Raw genomic sequence first — 21097 nt, 5'->3', positions numbered from 1 at the left:
TTTGTATTAAACATTCACAATCAATATACAAGTTATTTACAATGAAAGGGGAGAACCTGTGATACGCTACACCAACACAGCACTTGAGATAAAGCAGAATTAGTCTATTGTAATTATTTCAAATGCAGATCATTCTTGAAACCAGTTCATTTGAAACAGCAAACAACTGCTTCTGTTCATTCACCAGCCTAAAATTAACTAACCTACCTGGTATAAGCTACTTCAGTCATCAGAGCACATTAATTTAGAACCTGCATTTTTTCTGAGTTGTTTTTTCACCATGTTATCAACACATAAAGTTTCTCTCTTATACAAGACTGAAAAAGGAATGTGAAAGCTAAAAGGATAAATATTTCCCATCTGGAAAGAGGATTATATTCAAATATTTCTGTAAACAACTCACTGAGCAGAGAGACGTTTACACTGTTCAAAGATATGAAAATAAGAAAGCAAGCTTTTGTCAGTTGAAGACCATTAAATCCTGGCTTGGATTAAACAGATTCACTGTTATATAAACAAGGCACTAATATAATTCACCCTACTCCACTGGTAACCACATTTTAATCATCGTCTTTAATGTGATACTACCAAGACATATAATTAAAAAAAAGATAAAAAACCTTAAGTTGTATGTACTACCAATGATTTTAAGTCCCTTTCAATTTTGGCATATTTACAATTGCTGTTAGATATACTGGATGGCATTCACTGTGAAGCAATATACAAACACATTAAACAAAGCTGTTGCCATTAAAAACTATTATTTTGAGAGATTTAAGATAAAACAAGCATGTTAGCAGGGAACATCAGACATGATCAGTGCAGACAGACTTAGGACTGGTGGTTCTCTGGTGTATACTCTATCCCATCTGACCCTAGTTAGGAAAAATAAAGCAGCCATTTTCATGTAGGTATCACAGAAATGGGTCTTCAGGAGCGATTTGAACACAGGAATTGTTAACAGTCTTGCATACTAACTTGAAATAATCTTAGGTGTTAGGATATTTGGGAGAAAAAGTGGAGATACAAGTACTACTGTACATTCAAATTTGCTTATTTATTAAAACATGTCTCTTTCTCTTATTACCATGTCAGAATAAAGAGTCCTCATTAACAGAAACAGATGAAAGGTCTGTCGATGTAAGCAACTAAGGCCTTTGCCCCCAAAGGAACTCCGATGTCTAATTCAAATCCAACTCCTAAAAATACGCATTAGATACCCAGGTACACCTCTGAGGACTGCACAGAAATACCAGCAAGTTCAGGGCCAAAGATCCCACTGGCCCCCCTCATGACGAGGTTCTAAGGAGCAAGCCTTTCATAACCTACTGATAGAAAACACGCAATAGAAAATATATCACCAAAGTTTTTAATGCAACTTTAGCTAATTGGCACAATTGCCTTACTTACCCTGAACAGCTAAACCAGCCAGATGTATTGCTTGTTCCAGTGTGCAAGGAATGTTGCCCTCCAAGATATCTTTCTTTAATTGCAAATAATACTGATACCTACACGGGAAAAAAAGAAAAAGCTAACATGGGCTTCTTAATTTAAAGAGAGTGCAGATGAATATGCCTGCATTTCCTATTCCTCTCTGCATTCCCCAGTTTGTGTGGAGGGTAGTCTTCCTCATCATTTGGACCCACTATTTCATGGTCTTTGTTAACTCCTCTCTTAGCTTTCACATATCACTGCAGAATCAAATACTGCTACCTCTTAAAATAAAGAATCTTCACGATTTCTATCTACTACCATGCCCTCATAAATTTTTTATTTTTACCTCTTCCTTCCTTAATATTCTTATTATCTCCTCTTTACAATGTTCAGTACACTGCTTCTGTATTGCTGCATTCTCTTCCAATAGATCTAACATTGCACATCCCTTCAATCACAACAGTGACTTTAATTTCTGCATTACTATTTTTGAGTACATTTTGTTCTCACTTTCAAGGCAGCATTTTTTTTCCTTTAATCTGACCTTTTCCTGGGTCATCTCTTGTACATGCAACCACTTGTACCATCTGTCCACAGCCTGAACCACTATTTTCTTGAATTCTTCTGCCCCTTTCGGCCACCCATGGAACACCCTATCTTGAGCCCAAAACACCTCAAAACTCAGAAAAGCCATTATAGCTACACAGACTTTGCCAAGAAGGACATTTGCCTTCTGTAAGTCCAGTGTTAAAAGCTTCTTAACTTCGTTATATTGTATGTTAACTCTTGTGAAGTAAGGCTTTAACACTGAGAACATGGAAGCATGTGCTGCAATTCATTCAGTGATTAGAAAGGCCAGGTAAACTCCACACAAATTTTCATCAGGCTAAAAGATGTCTCTCTTCCCTCACTATTTAACAGCCTGTTAAATACAGTGACATTTTATAAGTAGTGTTTAGACTCTTCTGGATCCTACTACAGAAAAGCAGTGTGCCGTATGACAGTAGATAACATCCTTACACAACACAGACAAGAACAGCTGGGACTAAACCCAAGCCTTAAAAAAAAAAAAAAAAAAGAAAAGGAAAAAGCCACCGCATATCAAGGCATTTAGGGAAATAAATCTTCCCAGTCAAGCAGTAGAACATAAGCTCCTTCCATGGAACTACTAAAAGTAAACATATAGACGAAGAATCTTGACACTACCTCGTGATAGTACAAATACTACCTCTTTTGTCTATGACATTTCCATTTCCTGGTATACATTAAACATATAATTTGCTTAAACATACTCAATCTCATTTATATTGAAAAGGCATGAAAAAAATTCACAGATTTCTGAAACTAATCCAGACTCTCACTACCGTACATCAAAGCAAGTACCATCCTCTAGGACTTGAGTATAAGGTTGGCACATAAATTCCTGCTTTCTATGTGGCAGCACACCGCAAAATTGCTGTTAAAGCTCCAGCATAAACATCATATTCTTTAAATAAATGCCAGAGAAGAATATTCAAGGTTTTTCAGGCAATTTAGCTATTCAATGCAACACCACGACATTTATCTTATTCTAATGCATCCTAGTACACCAACAAGCACAGAATCTGAACCAAAGATTTATTTAAAAAAAAAAAAAGACCACTAGAATGACTTTTTAAGCCAGTAAAATTGCTGAGAAAAAGCCCAAAACTTCAGAGTTATCAGAAAGAAAAGAATCTTACAGAAATTACACATAAAACAAAAACTAAAGCTGCCAGGCATTGAGCAATACATTACAGCACCAGCGTCTGCACCAAGAAGCTTATCTCCCTGAAAAGCTTTCACACCACAATTAGTGGGAAAGGTCTCTGGCAATGTATTTTAGCGCCAGAGTATATAAAGACAGTTTCATGCAACCACAGAACAAATTAAGCTGGAAAGGACCTCTGAGTGATCATCTGGTTCAACTCCCCACTCAAAGCAGGGCCAACTTGAAGCTACCAGCTTAAACGGGTTCATTAATGCAAGCACGTATTTCTGAAATAACAAATATATATTTGTAATCCAGTTACTGGTTTTGTACTCATTTGCCTATTGAAAATAATAATTAAATCAGAACAACTATACACATTAAGTCACTAGAAGCCAATGTATAGGCCCAAAGGAATAACTGGCCAGTATATATGCTCAATTTTACTTTTCCCCACACCACTTCCGTGATGTTCCCCAGATTCATAGTAGAAATGGATATATAATATCAAAGCTAACATCCACCTTCATTGCCCAGTGGTACACAAAAAAAAAAAAAAAAATCACAAGCTGAAGCTTAGCCTGTAGTTTGCCAATGTACTGTACTGAAAGTACTGAAAGCAAAAAAAAGGAAACTATAGCTCAATAAAATTGCACGTGCTTTGTGCAGGATGGACATCCCCGAAAGCAACATATGGCTCTTCAAAACAAAAAAAAAGAGAGACAAACATGAAGGGACTAAAACAATTAAAAGTCTGACCATGCAAGTATGCCTATTACTGAAAACAGGTTTGAATAGATTCCTAAGATCACCAAAAAGTTAGTTGTTTGCGTAGTTTATCACATATTTTAAATATTTGAAAGGGAAATAAATACACAGTTTGAACACAAATTCTGCCTAAAGTAATAATTTCCATTTCTATAGAGGTGGGGGAGGGGAAAGCAAACAATTTTAAAATAAATCATACATTTCAGAATGCTGAAGGCAAAATTATAGACACATGCATGAAGTCTACCTGGTAATCTCCTGCTGAAGCTGAGAAACAGTAGGCACATAGAACACTACTCCAAAATATACAGTTGGCTCCAAGGCATATTTGTCCAGCTGCTTTTTCAGAGGCTTGTCCAAATCTACCCATCTACGCTGATTCTGCTTATTATAGTACCACAGACTGAAATATGTAATCTGAAAAAGAGGCATTTCAATGATGAAAAAAAGTTAATATTGCGATATTAGATAAATATATTGTATGAAAGTCTTGCTACTTAGAAATAAAGGTTTTAAAACACTGACTAAGGCTATCGATTATTGAAAACTTAGAGAACTGGAAAGACATTTAGTATCAAAAGCAGAAATTACTTCCAGATAAGCAATCCATGTACATAAGGTCCCCCAACTAAAACATTACCAAACATACTCTTTATTTGCAAACAGTCCCTGACCCTGTTGTGGCAACTCAGAGACGTTAGTAGTAAGCATTTATGTGTGACAGGAAAACTAAGGGAAGTGAGGAAGGCAAACAGAAAATGACATTGGACAGCAGGAGAGCAAAGTATGGCTCCTCTGGGGAACTGGCAGGCAGGCTTACACGGGATGCTGAAGGAAAAAAGAGCACAGGACAACTGGTCAAAGACAAGCTCATTGAAGCACAGGTATGGCTCATCCCACAAGCAAGAAAATGACCAGGTACAGCAGCAAGCTATCTTGCCTGAGCAGGCAACTCTTGACCAAGCCAACACAAAATACAGTATGCACTGGAACAGACTGCCCCGAGAGGCTGAGGGATGTCCATCCCTGGAACGTCAAAATCCCACTGGACAACATCTTGAGCAACACAATTAAACTTTGATTAGATCTCCTCCGAGAAGGAGTATAGACCAGAGTATTTTTCTATCAGTCCACAGTATAGTTCTAAATTCACACTGCAGAGCCACTCATTCAAATTTCAATTTCTCCACTATGTTTAAACTGGTTAAAATCTGCCCCTGCAGTACTTATTTCATTCAGTTCTGGATCAGCAAACAGATGTGGACTGGAAAATATTCATATCATTATCATAGCAAAACTAGAAATCATAATTACAAGTTTTTCAATTGAGGGAGGGAGAGAAGGGAATGCTAAGCATTACCAATTACTGTAGGTCTGTAGGTATTTACATGGAAATTCTCCATGTCCTTGCTACATACACATTATTTTATGTAGAAATGGTAGAAATATCAACACCTTTAATCCAACTCTTTTCTTTATGTATTTTGTTTTTATGTATATGTTTTTAACCTATACAAAATAAAGCTATTAAGGATGAAGTTTTATGAAACAAAGGACTATTCATCATAATGACTTTTTTTACATCAATAATTTCTGTGAATTAGACTTGGAAAAATAGTCTACTTAGCAAACAAAGTATTTACTGTTGTATTCTCAGAAACTCTAGCATTTTGATGCTTTGGAGCACAAATTTGAAATCCATTGGGGAGCGACAGCTGGTAGTACAGAAAGGACACTTTAGTATTTTCCTGTGAAAATTTGCCTATATACACGTCTGAAAATTCATATGCATACATCTTCTTAGTTTATAGTCTAAACAGGATGAAGCACCTACCCTCACGGGATTCTGGCTATCCCTTACAGCTCTGACAGGCTGCTATGCATGTAAAACCGTGGCATGGGCAGATATGCTATATCCCAAACTTCAAGGACAGCAGTGAAGTCAATGCTCGTATCAGCACAGATCATTAAGTAATTTTGGGCACAAAAATCAAGGTGTAGCATTAAATTAATAAAACCATCTATTCCATAACAGCATTTTCTCTGGGAAATTAGCAAAACTCGGAAATTAGAGCCAATTCTAAGGCATAATGTTCCTCTGACGTTGCATACTGGCAAAATGTACTTCGTGGCCCTCTCTAAATTAGCATCAACACCAAAAACTGTTGTTGGTGTGTTTTGGTGGGGTTTTTTCCCCCAATGTTTAAAAAAAATTCTCTACATAAAAATTACTGTCACCATGTAATTGCAAAATCAGTATTCAGAAGATTAAAAAAAATGTTAGGATGAAGTCTGCCCATTTAACCTTAATTAAGATCCCTTCTGCAAACTCTAAGACAACTCTGGTCCTATTTGATAAAAAGGCAGGCTGTAATACAAAAATTAAATTGAATTAGAACTGTTCATAGAAGAAAAAAAGCAGTTTTTCAGTATAGTGGAAGATATCTGGAGAAAAGGCAGAATGCTGATATATACAAAATAGTTTCATGGTGGGGAAAGTTTAAAAATCACCATAGAGAAACAGACTGTATTCCCACACCAGAAACAGAGTTCTCTTGTAAAGCAAATCCTACAAAACAAATTTTTCACAGGTGGACACTGTGTGCTCTTCACTTCTGAATTCTGAAAACCAAAAGTCAAATTTAAGACGTCATAAACACTTCCAGTTTCAAGAGCACCAAAGGAATACGGCTCTGAATACAAATATTATAAACAACACTGTTTTCTAAATTTCTCAGTCCAGGCACACAAAGTTTGCTGATACCTTAGACAACATTTGCTTTTATTTCTGTGCTTCAATCCCCCAACCATAAGATACAGTGTGTGGTAACCTTCTCCACCCCACAAGGATATTGAGAAGACAGTATCTTAAGATTCCATAAGATGTTAGGAACTATAACAGTAGTACCACACAAACTCCATTAAGGAATAAATATTATGTTCACTGCAACATCACACACTGAAAAGGATAAAATGTACCAAACGACTACTCCTCAGTCCTTCCTGCAGACTGAATGAGGAAACACCAACAAAGTTGAATGAGCACACCAACAAAGTTGAAAGACTGCTATAAAAGATACCACACAAACACTTTTGGAAACCAACTAAAAATGTATGCAAAAATTTCTGAGCAACTGTTTGAATAACTTTCATCTGCAGCCTTGGTGTATTTAAGCCTCCAAGAAGCACAGATGTGTAACAGGTACGGAGAGAAAGAGCACAAACTTCTGTTAACACCACCACTGTTTCAAACCCTCTGGTTCTACACCCTGAAGTCTAAACTGAATGTATAGCCTATTTTTAAGCCATGATGATCACTTGCACTGGTCTGTTTCTTTAAAACACTGACCACTTTTCCTTGCCTATGCACAGAACCGAGTAGATACTGGCACAACAGACTAAAAAAAAAAAATGTTTTAAAATATTCTTTGGAATCCAGCAAATCTTTAAACAAGATTTTTCTGCCACAGCATTTCCCTTACAAACTCCTCCAAACTGGACTATCAAAAATAAAATGAAAGCCAAGCAAAACACTATGGACCAAAGCCTGTCTTCTGACTTGTATGCAAACCTTTCACTTGAATTCAAGGGCAGAATTTGATCCTGTGAGTTTTCAGAGGAGCTTATGCACCCTGGAATATTCACACTGATTAAAATAGAATCATTTTTATTCATTGCTAAAACATTTTATTATTAGCAGCTCAGGACAACACCCAATTCTAAAAAGAATGTCATGACATAATTCTTAAAATACGTTAAGCTGTTAAGATTAACATTATTTTGAGGTTCATTTATTTTAGCAACTTATTCATGACCCAACCCCTTTGAAGAAAATCAAATAGAAATAAAAAGAACATACAATTTCTGCACAGTTACTTTCTACCTAGCTGCTTTCTGTCACTATAGACAGGAATAGTAAGCATTTTTGCATAAAAGTTCAAGAGTTATCAAGAACGCAAAAGTACCAAAAGCCCACCACAGTGTTACAGCTCACAAGTTGGTGGGAATGGAGTGACTTCATCTATGAAGTCAACCAGACTTCCTAAGCTAAGCAGAGGAGCTTTGTCAGGCATGAATGCCACAAAACTACATTACTGTACGTGACTATAACGTATCTTTTGGCATGATGTATCATTAAAGTCAGAAAAGTGGGGCTGATCAGTCTTAAGAAGAGACTAAAGTAAAATCTTACTGTGGATTTCAACTTCCTAAGAACGGGGTATAGTGAAGACAGAGTCAGACTCTTCTTGGAAGTGCTCACTGCAAGTACGAGAAGCAGTGGGCACAACCTGCAACGTGGGAAATTCCAATTAGATCACGAAAAAAATTTCACAACAAGACTAGCCAAACACTGGAACAGTTAACCCAAAAAGGTGTCAAACCTCCACCCTTGGAGGCACCCAAACTCACCCAGACAACCTCTGAGCCACCTGATCCAAGTCAGCCTTCCTGAGCAGAGGGTGGGATCACGCAACCCTCAGAGGTCCCTTCCAACTCAAACTATTATGTGGTTCTATGTCATTAGAGAATTGGTGCTGACAAAGAGAATTAGCTCACTGAGAAATTCTTGGATGTAAATTAAATAAAACCCTTTTTTTTAAAAAAAAAAAGTGTTATCTTTTACAAACCTATTAAAAACTGAGCTATAAATCTTAAAATTCTCATCAGTTTCCACATCTACTGAGTTGTTCCTCACCTGTTTTATAATTTGAAATAGAATCAATGAGAAAGTCCTTCTAGCAGCTGCCTGATGTTAGCCAGCTACAACTAACTGCTGCATTTCATTTTATTTTCCTTAATACGGATCAGCCTCATCCCTAATATAATTTCACTTTGGCTCTAATCTAAACATCATTTGTATATATCAGTTATATACAATCAGTTTATATCTGATTAGCAGTATAAAAAAAAAGTTTTAATACAGAATCTCAGGGTCTATTTTGGTCACAGTTTACACTACTGTCCTGGTTTCGCCTGGGATACAGTTCATTTTCTTCCTAGTAGTTGGTATAGTGCTGTGTTTTGGATTTAGTATGGGAATAACCTTGATAACACACTGATGTTTTAGTTGATGCTAAGTAGCGTTTACAGTAGTCAAGGACTTTTCAGCTTCCCAGGTGCACAAGAAGCTGGGAGGGAGCACAGTCAGGACAGCTGACCCAACTGGCCAGCGGGGTATTCCATACCATATGATGTCATGCTCACTATATAAACTAGGAGCTGTAGTCCAGGAAGTAGCAATCACTGCTTGGGGACAGGCTGGGCATTGGTCGGCGGGTGGTGAGCAACTGAATTGTGCATCACTCGTTTTGTATATTTTACCATTATTATTATTTTTATTATTTTCCCTTCCTTTTCTGTTTTACTAAACTGTCTTTTTCTCAATCCACGAATTTTACTTTTTTTTCTTCCCTCCAGTTCTCTCCCCCATCCCACTGGGGGAGGGGGGAGTGAGTGAGCGGCTGTGTGGTGTTTGGCTGTCTGCCGGGTTAAACCACAACAACTATCTAGAAAAGAAATAAAAATGACAAATGTATATGCCAGATATCAAATGTGTGTAATCTTCTCACTTGAGCTTAACAGCACCTATTATGATCCCCAAGCTCGACTGTGCCTTCCATTTTTTGGCAACGTATTATATCAGAAAAAGTTACGTTCCCTTGGATTTTGAGACAACACTATTACTGTCATCTTAAAGAAAAGAAAAGCAAAAATATCATTCTCTATAAATCCTCCGACTAAAGGAAAAAAAACCAACCATGTTTTGTGGATGGAAGTAGGGAGGACAAATAAGACTTTACCACACATTGCCCTGAGGCCTATGCTTGTTCAAAGTTTACTTCGAGTTTATTAATTTAATTATATATTTCCCAGCTAATTTCCATATCCTATATTATAAATCTTACAGAATATCTCACAGGTTACAAATAGACTGGAAAAGAGAATTGTTTTCTAATTGTTAATACAGTGCCTTCTAATTAATACAATCTGCTACCTCCCTCAAGGGTACAGTGACCTGAGGAATCACCATCCTCAGATGGTGAGGCAAGAAATTAAAAACGAGAAAACGGTAACAGGGTTTACAGAAGAATGCAATCAAAATGTATTTATATATTTTCAGGCTTTTCCTCTTTTACACAGGTACATACAAATAAAACAAGCCCTAAGACATTCCTGAACAGAGTGCTGAAAATACCTTCTCATTATTGAAGGATAATCCCAGTTAGCCCAAGGGCTCCACTGCGTCTAGCTTTATTATATGCTTGGATACAAAATAGCTCCTGCCATCAGGGTATCACAGTTTATTTAAACTGCATGCAGGAGAACTGGGTCAATAATCTTGTACTATGCATGACTGCCAGATACCAAGTGAAAGCTTTACCATACGTCCAATGTTAAGAACTACGGAAAGAGCTGCGAGGCCCTGAAAATTTTCCAGAAACTCCACTCTTATCACAGCAGACAACATCCTCCACAAATCTTCCCAGTCTCTAGGGGAGAAAGGATTTGGAGCAGCCTGGACTGACCAGTGTACAAGATCCAAGACTTCCTGGAAGTGGTGGAGAAAGAAACCTGTGAGTCTTGCCAGGTACCAGCCACCGAGTGAAAAATTGCACTCTTCTACATACTACCACGACCAATTCTTCTTGCAGAAAAAGGAGGATCAGTGGTTAGCCTCATAAAAATCCCTCCCTTTTCCCCATCTTGAAACAACTTACTTTAGGATACTTTTGCTTACACTATTTTCGTTCTGACAAGATCTGCAATTGTAGCTGCAGAAGGGAGTATTTAGCAGGGTACCTATACGAATACGGAAAGAAGTCAGCCTTAAGTCTTAGTTCTTTCATAATGTAAACCTTTTTTCCAACACTCCCCTCCCCCAATTATTTTCTCCTAACTACTCCAATACAAATGCTTTTTGTTTCACAAATGCTATTTAAACAAAGCAATTGCCATCTATAGCTTAAAGCAAAAGAGCAGGGATAAGAAATAAACAAACAAAATCAATACTTTGCAAGGTAATCTGACATATTCTAATTTATTCAAAATAAAACATTGCACAAATCACAACACACTGTGTTTTACACCCTTCAACTATCTTGAATAAACGATCTTCTGACAGGCAAGGCAGATTCTGCTCATCAGTACATCAGACAAAGGTAAGCTGGCTACCTTACAAGCTAAAGAGCAATACCATCAAGACGTATTTTAACCTCTTGCAGAAACAAGTCAGTTATCAATCGACATAACCAAGAAATGTAGAAACATACTTTTTTTTTTAAATTGTGTTACTTTTTCCCACCACTGTCCAAGGCTCTGAGAAGGACAGACTCACATATCTGCTTTTGCCTCACACCATACGCAGCACTGACATTAGAAGAACTACCATGTTCCCATTCATCAGAGGCTTAAATTCTGATTGCTTTACAATGGGGAAAAAGCAAAATTTCAAAGTAGCCTAAAAATAACTAAACAATAAACTAATGTCTTTGCTTCAGAATTAAAGAAAACCTCTTCTGTCAAAATTAGTATAAAATTATACAGCAATCTGCACACATTGTGACAGTGAAAAAATACAATTAAGTGGTATATTCACATTCTAACCAAACTTTACAAAAAAGCTAAAGAAATCAGGGGCAAGGCTTCCTTCCTAATTGCCACTATTGCTTTCATGGAAAAACCCTAACTTTGTGCTGCTCAGTGTAATGAGACTGAGTGCAAATCCCATACCTGAATGCATAGCTTTTTTCCTTCCAAAAAAGGAAGAACTACAATAATTGCACTAAGGCAATTACTGATTTTTGGCTGACTGCTCTCTCCTTGAATTTATCTTGGCTCCTAAATTACAATTACAGCACACTTATAATTAATATATGTTTTAGATGGAGTACAGTTTGTTTCTCAATGAAGTAGCATCTTTTCAATTAATTAGATTACACACTGAAGGTCTGTATCTTTATATACATTCCTTCATGACAATTTCTCCTTTCCTAATCTTAAGGAAGATTTGGTTCAGACAGGCAACCACAGCAGTTCAACTATGAGCACTGCTTCTCTTATTCCTCCAAGCATTAGCTAAAATTTTGTCAGACTTTGATACAAGGCATAAACATAATTATGTTAGTGACCGCTCTGTCATGACTTGGCCCAACTTTTATTTGCCAGTCAGTATGTTTAGTGATATACACACATGTAAGAATATTTATGGTTATATCTGGTCTTATTTTAAAAACACTTTTTACATATGCAAAACACACACATAAGAAACCACCACACTGAATTGAAAGTATTTTTATGTGTTTTTTCCAAACAAGCTGATACTTTAGAATTCAAAGCAAAGTTTTACAGCATAGTTCAAGCATTTCTGAAGCAATGTTTCAGAGCTTTGAAGTTATGCAGGATCCAGATAACCTCGATTCCTTCTTTCCTATTCATGTCCAAAACAAACACAGAAACTTGCATATGCACAACACATACTCTCCACAGAAGTTCCCTACCGTTAGTTCTTGTACTTGGGCCCAATCTCTACCACATATCTGCAGTTAAGTCAGACTCCGCTTGTACACAGAAGCAGAATTTGCCCCTTCTTTCTGGTTTAGAAGTGTTATTAGAAAACAGAAATAAAAGAAGATCCAGCAAGAGAGGTAAATCACTCGTAACATCTCCTGCCAAACATCCTATAGATATCTAGCTGTATTAACATTTAAAAAAAAATTTCTATATTTTCAAGTATTTAATTTGTATACTCATGCCCTCGATGCAAGATGAGCAGTGTTGCACATACTTTTTAAGGTAGTTAACAATCAGAGCTCTCAGCAGTTTTTCAAAACTTGTAATTCCAGAACGGTTTTCCGCAACAACTACAGCTTTTTGCATAATCAAGTTTGGTTATAGTTCTCTCACAGGATAAAAGACAGGCTGCGCTACAAAGGGTAAGTAGCTTATGTTCCCTGTTCCCTTTGGCTTCTTTCCCCAGTTCCTCAGTTTGAGAGAGCTGGATTACATACCCGTTGCTGATGAGTCACATTCTGGGAATACCAGAAGATATTCTTTTAGTTTAATGCATTCATTTCACTTTTCTGTAAAGTCTACCATTCAGTAAAAAAAATAAAATTGGCAACATACTTAAGACTTCCTAAACCCTAACTATATGTCCATACTAGTATACAACTTGGAAATTGAAAAGTACTAATTAGAAAATCAAAAGAAAGCCAGTGTTTAGCCACACAAAGCGTAATTTGAAGACTACTCATTTACATAAAGATCTGTTAAAACAAATACCTTAAAGATGGCACAGCATTAAAAATAAGCCATTCAATTCACTGCCCAAATTCAGTAATTGCAGACTACAGCAGAAAGAAAGAGACATTTACAAATTCTACCATTCAATGTGTAAAAAGGTAGAGATTCCCTTCAAACCTCCTGCAAAAAACTGTTCTGAAGGTGCATGGGAACAGCATGTCATCACTGCTAGCCCATATACAGTAATCTGAAATTGATGCCTCGGTTTTCATAACTGCGTTAAGACTCAGTATTCAAATAAACAGTCATATTTTCACGTTTAACACTTTGAATTCACACTCATGCTTCAAGGGTGCTTAGTGCATTAACAATATGCAACATCTTATAGAAAGTACTTAGTACAAGGACTAATGTTGTTTTTGCTGAGCAAATTTTTATTTCTGAAAACCTTCTACTAAGCAAGCAGTCAGGAATGATCCCATATCTGCTTGGCAGATCTGACTGTTTAAAGGCAGAACAACATTTTTTGAATGCAAGCTCTGGAAAGTAATTTATATCCCTACTTTCCATGCCCTTTTATTGCAACACATTTTCCTGCCAAAATAATCCATGCAAGAATGCATGACTGAAGGAATCTGCTCGGAGTTCAATAGTGTACTGTCAACTCCCTTAGTCTGATATATGACTCTTAATTGAGGGAATTGCCACCTTTCTCTTTTTTTTTTCCTTCTTCCTTAAAAACAGATTTTTAGGAGTAGCTCCAAAGAAAGAGCTAATGAAGAATAGCTGAAAAAAACCTGCCTGTCCAACGCTCTGTGACCAGTTCAATAAAAGCTAGCAGTCATCATTCAGGAAGACGAAGCCTTTGCATTTTACAAACCGAAGATAGTTAAAATTCTTTACCTTCTGTTGACTTAGAAGTGACATCTGAAAGTGGATAGATAAAATTGACAAACTCCATTCACACCATATATTTAGAATTCAGTTATTGTTGTATCTGACGTGTTCTAAGTAAACACTAGGCTATGAGAGTAGTTAGATTCTCCCTTTACTAGAAGGAGGAAGATGAAAAAAAGTAGTCATACTGTTGCACAGAATTACATTTTTCGAAAATAATTGTACACTAAAAAAAATATTTGGAGAATCTACAAGAATGCATATTGGGACTGAAAACAACCACAGTAAACAAACACTTAGAGATTAATGGATTCAGATCTATTTCATTTATTTATTGTTCTCCAAAGAGAAAAAAAAAAATTCTGAAAAAAAATGACCGTATATAGCATTTCTTACTGAGAAATCCTATAGTAATGCATGCTGTGTACAGTAATGTTTGCAGGATTGAGTCCTAAATTTAGTTGCTCAATATTTGAGCAAAGTTATAAGCAGTTGCCATTGCTTGACAATGAAAATATAACATTTTAAAAAAATCATAGTTATTATGTAGGGTTAAGGTATTAAGGTAGGGTTTTCATCCTGTATTTGAATCCCATATTCAAAACATTTTTATATAGCAGGCCACATAACAGAGCAAAAGCATCTTTTTCAGAACAATGTTAGCAACACTAAACTTTTATGACAAGTTTTCTCCCTCCCGCCCCCTAAAAGTGCACATGCTGTCACAGTTTAATGACTACAAAATGAGCTAAACCTTTTGAGTCTCTCGTGGGAAACATCAGTTTACACAGGATGGAGAGCATTCAACTACTGCAATCAACTCTACCTGTGTTTAACAAAATTATAAAACGATGACATTGGTTCATACGTTGGTAGTCTATGTAGATTTCTATAAACAACACTTCGCAGCTCAGCATTTCAGAAGTAATTTACTCAATACAGGAGATGTATGAATAATCACTAAATGTGTGGCAGAGGAGTAAATTTCAGTTGCAAAAGGATCCTTAAAAATACCAAGTAAGGAATTTTTGAGGAAAAAGGCAGGTTACGCAGATACACACAGATACAGTTAGTGCAACCCATGTTTCCTCATGAGGCCAGCACTCGATCTAAATGACTCTATGCTTGCTCCAAGACAGTGTCTGCAAACATGTTTGTGGTATTTGAACAAGCAACACAAACAGCTGGTCACCGGTACACTTATCACATTTTGTGCCTTAGGTTCTTTTCACAGCACTAATCCATCAGAAAGAAATACATGCACACAAATTAACACCCTCTTTCATATCCTTAGCTAAAAGTTGTCTCAAGTCTTGTAGTAATTCTTAACCACGTTGCTTAGGCAGAACATTTTTTTTCTTGCTTTGTGGGGTTTTTTTAAACAGCATTTTCAGCATTGTGAGGTTTAAAAAACAGTCACTTTGTTTATCGCTCTAAGCTGCTATTCACTGCCACTTCTCACATGTCCTCCCCCTTGGGCATTCCCTAGCTCTGCAATGTAAGTTTTCCAATTGTTTTGGAGCAATCCAAGTCCCCATCAAGACCAGAACCTGAAGAAACAAGGGGAACACAGGATAGCTGCTCCAGTAAATAAACTCATTGCCCCAAACGGTAAGGATTCACCACAGAGGTCACCTAGCACCCGAGACAAAAATCACGCCTTCACTGGACAGTTCGCTTACCTCCCGCAATTCAAGCCTCTGAGCCACTGCTTCCAGACTTTCCTGGCCTGTGCTTTCCACCGACAGCGTGAACTCCACAAATTCATTGTTGAGCAGCTGGATACGAGCCACCAAGCAACTCTTGCTGGATACAGTATAACGTCGAGTTCGTTTCAATTTTAACCCAAAAGGTAGAGGCATCTTTTTTTCCCCCGCACAGATGGTTACTGATAAAGAGCTACTACGGCCGGGGCCTTGAAAGGGGTCAAGTAGCTATCTCCTCTCAGAATGTAAGGAGCTGTAAAGTCTCCAGAGATCAACCAGCAGCAGCGGTATCCATTAAAGACCAGCAAGTTTTCCACCAGGAGACAAATAGAAGGGGCATCCACTGGAATCCTAGTAAGGAGCAAAAGAGAAAGTAATACAAGAATCAGAAATACTTTGAAATACTTCCGCCTGAAAGGGGAATGGTAACATGGGAAAAATAACATGTATATTTTTTCTAAATCTAAATAATCAGTCTACTTTTCCAAAACGCAGAGCTGTTACGCATTCAAGTAATGAAATAAGCACCAGAGTTTCTGGTTTTTCCACAGACAACATCGGTCTTTGGCAAGTCGATTTTTTTTTTTTTAAAACTTGCAAGTGAATAATTATTCTTAATCAAATGTGGCTTAAATGTCTTAAAATCAGTATTTCTAAAGTGAATCAGTATTTAAATGAAATACCTCTAGGAAGTCCAAGTTGCCTAAGGTATTTCTAATACTGAACAAAGCCATTTTCTGTAAGAGCAAAACCAGCAATCTGGCTTGTTTTTCAGAGCGGCATGTAGCTTCAGCTGCTACCTGTTGGACTAAACACAAAACCAAGCCCCATAAACGATTAAGGAAAAAAAAAAGAAAGGCAGGAAGAGAGGCATTAAAGCTCACACCTTAGCCATTTCCTACCAGACAATTAAAATCCAATTCCTCTAATTTTCCCTGAATTACAGTTAGCTGTACGACTATTTCTTCCACTCAGCTGCTGTACGATGTTTCAGGTTACGCTTTGCCTCACCAAGAGAGTATGCGAACTCTGAGAACCATTTGTTTTCCAGTTTTTCCTTGAAAAACATGCTTATTCCCAGTCTAGAGGTAGCCACTCATTTCCCCACCTTTTGCAAACACCTTCACGCCTCCTCTCCTGTCAACTCCATAGCACACAAGCTTCGCCTTTCTCCTCTTTCAAGTGCTTTCTTACCGCCTGCACCCTAGCCTAAGAAATCTGTCACTTTTACCAGCGCTGGTTTTCAGTCGGACATGCAAAACAAAAACGTTCTCTAAATGCAGCGTTTCTTCTGCAGAACTACGTGTGCTGAGGGCAGTCGCAGCAGCGAGGCTGGGCACTGGGGCTGCCACTGACGTGAGAGCGCTTCACACACGCGGGGTAAAGCCGCCACCGCCTGGGCCGGGGGGTGCGCCGCCTCCTCGCAGCGAGGCGCCGCAGGGCTGGGGCGACGTGCCCCCCCCCCCGGCCCCCCGTAACGCCCCTGGGACGGGATCCGCCCCCCCACAGGGCTGGGCAGGTGCGGGGCGAGGCAGCGGCCCCCGCGCGCCCCCGGGCCGGGGCAAGCGCCGTGCGCGTGGCGGCCGTTGGCCGGCCCGCGCTGCCCGCAGCCGGTGGGCCGGGCCGGGCCGGGCCGTGCCGGAGGGAGCGCCGGGCCGCCCGGGGGAAAGCTGCGCTTCTTCCTCTCATTGTTAGCTGCTGTCGGCGTGGGGAGCTCTGCCGGGGGACCTCTAGTGGCAGCGCCGCACCGCCTGAAAGGAAGAAGAAAACAAGCACCTACATTTTTTTCAGGCTGGTATGCATTAGTAGCACATTTTAAAAGGCATAATTTGATTTCTGAAGACTTAGAATTCTCAGACAGGAATAACACGAAGACATCCATTTATTTGGAGTGGGAGAATCGGAAGAAGTAGTCTTCCTAGCGCACCTGTTTTTAAACTCAAAGGTATAGCTATAAACAGACAGGTAGCCACATACTACTTGTGCATTTATATACATGCCTAGAAATTTAATGTTATTCAACACAACCACAAACTCTTTAGGTTGAAAACCTCATATCAGACTCCCTACTCCCTTGTAAGCAGCATGGCAAAGAAGAAAGGGAGGTGGCAAGACACTGAGGGCCTAAATCGGGGACAAAGAGGAGGCAGCACGGCTTTTTTCCTCAATGACATCTTTGCAACCCTACTCCAAAGAGTGACCATACTTCATGACCACGTTCCTAATAATCTAGAAGCAGTTCTACTATCCTACACAATCTCCATCCTCAACAGATACCACCTAAAATCTTAATTGAATCAAAAAAACCCTGACCCAAACACAACTAATTTATTTCTGGGTGCAGCTGCAGAACAAGTAACAACTGATAGCAACTGGTTTCCCTGAAAAATTTAGGGACTCCTCACTTTATTACGCACTCTGCACTTTGATCCTCCAAATCCTGCCCCCCTGGAGCAGCATGCAGGGAATGCTCTACAGACAGAATGTTTTCGTTTCCTGCCCACTGCCAGCAGAATCTTGCACTGGGTTTATTCCTGGCAGAGTAACTTTTGGCTGACTGACCTCAGCTCACGTCCCCGGGGCCCGTTTTCCAATACATTCTTTGCACGGTTACGCACTTTCTCTGGTGCTAGAGCAATCAGAGAAACCAACTTACTCATCTTTTTGAAAGCTGCAGTCAGAAGCGCAGTGCTGTTTTAATCTCAGTTTTTATGTAGTACCACTGAATATGAAAGACTTTCAAAATTTTATCCCCCATTAGGCCCTTAGAAAAGTATTCTAAGGGCATAGGGAGGAAATCACTAACCAGAGGCTGACCTGACAGGTGAACTTTCCAAACCATCTAATGCTGACATGAGGCAATCTCAGACTTTCAGTTATTTCGCTATGCAGACAGGTAGCAATGCAAGCATAGGAAGGAAGTTTAGAGCAGAATTTTCAGAACGTGCCAGGAGTGCTCTTCAGGTTATGATCTGTTGTTTGCATTTATTGCTCTACTGAGCATTTACCCTAAACGATTTCATTTTAACTCAGTACATGTCTGACATAATCTTTATTACTTCTGAAACACATTTATAACAGGAAAATTTAAGGAACTAACTTCCAGTCCATGTCACAAAAGACCAACTAAAAAAAGAAAATTCCTGACTTATAATAAATATTGTAGAATAAAGGCAAGTTTAATGAATAACGCTGAGGTATCATTCAGTAACTTCTACTGCTAGCCATGTGTACTTCTTGCAAACACAGCTGTGCTGTTTTTATTCAGCAGCTGTGCTGAATAATTCTGCAATGCTAGGTGCTCTCATGGCTTCTGCATTACTTTATATTTGGACACACCTGCATTGTTATAAAGCTACTTTAGCAAAAAGGAACTACATACCACCAGGAGTTACAAATTCAATTGACGACCTCTACAATAACAAGCGTTTATTTAGCAAGCTTGGAATTTTCATGCAACAGCTAAAAATGTCTTCAGTGGCCAAACTTTGTACATTTATATTTCAACACAAACATGTAGTTTCAAAAATGTTATATTAGAATTTCAGCAACATGGCCGTGACTGACGCACGATTACTGAGCACTGTGGTATCTTTCCCCTTTACCTACACCTCCCACTCCCCTCTCAATAATTAGCATTTTACTTTACGAAGTTTTTAAACAGCCTGCATGAATGACAGCATGCAAAATAAAACTGCAATACGTGACAGTGAAAAAGCATTCCTATTATTTCAAATGCTTAAAAGACATATATTTATTTCAGAAATATTTGGGGAGCCAAAAAAAACAGAACATTCCACCCTCCCCTTGTTTTACCAGTTAATCTTTGACATGGCTCTTGGACTGAAAGAGCAGCAGTAAATGCACATCTCAAACCTCCCCTACCTCCAGAAACACAGTTCTACAGCCTTTACTTTTCAAAAAGTAAATGCTTGAAACTCCTCAGTCTTACGGTACACAGCAGAGAAGAGCACCCGCTATTTTTTTTATTGCCCCTGCTGTTTTCCCCTTACCTTTTGCAGCGATCCAAAGACTACGAGTCTCCTTTCACATACGTGTAGCCGAAAAAAACCCACAGCGCTCCAAGACTTTGTGTCCCGGAGCCATCTCATCTGTATTCCTCGGGAACTGACTTACTGTGTTCCTCTTGTCCGAAACAGCTGCTATCTCGGCTAACCCACCTTCTTCTCAGATCACTCATAGTGAAAACATTCCTCACTTCCTGTCTCAAAAAACTTGCTCTGGATATCATTCCACTGGGTAAAGAGCTGGGGGTGGAAGAAAATACAACAAAATAAACCTGTGCCAGCCAGCTCTTCGGGCAGCCTCTTTCATGTGATGCTGTGCTGCATGAGCGCAAATTGCGTTCTCGGGAATATTTTCAAATCGCCCGTCTCTGTGTGCCTCTGTGTGTGTGCATTTAATTTCTTTTCCTGGAGGCGTTCCCCTTGCTCTACCCATGCGGAAGGATACGCTGAAAGAATTAAAGCGAAGGCCCGTATGCTTGTAGCCCATGACCTCAGAGAGTTGGAATGCCTGGCAGGGAGAATGTCAGCAATGAACAGCTGCTTCTCTGGCTACAGGGGCATTACAGAAATAGGGGTTACAACAAATAGCAAGCAATCCTTGCTTTTTTTAATCATATGATCATTTATTTTAAGCCTTTCCAGTTAAGGCAAATCTCTTACCAAAAAATCTGTTGGTCTTATTTTCACTCAGCTTGGAAATATTTTCAAGGTTTAATCCGTATGCGCTGTACCAAATGACCTATGCACATACATTTATGTCTGCAGCTAAAAACAAAAGTCCTTGAAAAGCTTCAGCTGTTGGTAATATACACAGCAAGAAAATACAGATTAAAGGCTGATCTTTCAGCCCTTGCTTGGACTTAAAACTCCCCAAGATGTCAGTAGAAATTATGCTCTTAATAACAACTGTCTTAGCAAGTATTAAATGCGTATCAGTTAAGTAATATTAATAGTGTTTAACCAATGCAAACATCCTATAAGGGCTTGCACTCCAGTCCCACAAATATATGGAGACCTCTCTGTGTATGTGTGCGCACACCTGTGAAATCAGCAATTGTTACATGCAATTTGGAATTTTATGCCTCTCCACATTGCGTGAGCCAGGTGAAAGTATATACAAACTTGAAACAGGTCAGGGATGAGGAAAAACGTAAAATGAGTATGTGAACGCTGATTCATGACCGTAAAACTTAGAAAGTGTTTTGGTAATGTAAACCGCATAAACATGCTACTGTCTGAGCAGGTCTAACCTGCTGATCTGCTGTGCAAATAGCATGTTACTCAGGAGAACA

General features: G+C 38.6%; 1 protein-coding gene across 7 annotated transcripts in view; it reads right to left on the bottom strand.

Moving 5' to 3' along the window:
* Positions 1 to 20211, bottom strand: part of PTPN21 (protein tyrosine phosphatase non-receptor type 21) — a 47548-nt gene extending 27337 nt beyond the window's left edge. For 3 of the 7 annotated variants that reach the window (XR_012673834.1, XR_012673835.1, XM_075151344.1), the window contains exons 1-4: positions 16886 to 17180; positions 15754 to 16128; positions 4179 to 4348; positions 1411 to 1508 (exon numbers count right to left, since the gene is read on the bottom strand). Coding sequence is in view for 5 of the 7 variants with exons in the window: in XM_075151344.1 (XP_075007445.1) it covers positions 1411 to 1508; positions 4179 to 4348; positions 15754 to 15933 (448 nt within the window). In the remaining 2 variants the exon portion in view is untranslated. Of the gene's footprint in view, positions 1 to 1410; positions 1509 to 4178; positions 4349 to 15753; positions 16129 to 16460; positions 16586 to 16885; positions 17185 to 19790 lie in introns of those variants that run through there. The other 4 variants (XM_075151346.1, XM_075151345.1, XM_075151349.1 and 1 more) reach the window with 4 other exon arrangements.
* Between the last annotated feature and the right edge of the window lie 886 nt (positions 20212 to 21097).

Source organism: Calonectris borealis, chromosome 5, assembly GCF_964195595.1.
Source record: "Calonectris borealis chromosome 5, bCalBor7.hap1.2, whole genome shotgun sequence".
Classification (NCBI taxonomy): Eukaryota; Metazoa; Chordata; class Aves; order Procellariiformes; family Procellariidae; genus Calonectris; species Calonectris borealis.
This window is presented reverse-complemented; position numbering and strand designations above follow the sequence as displayed.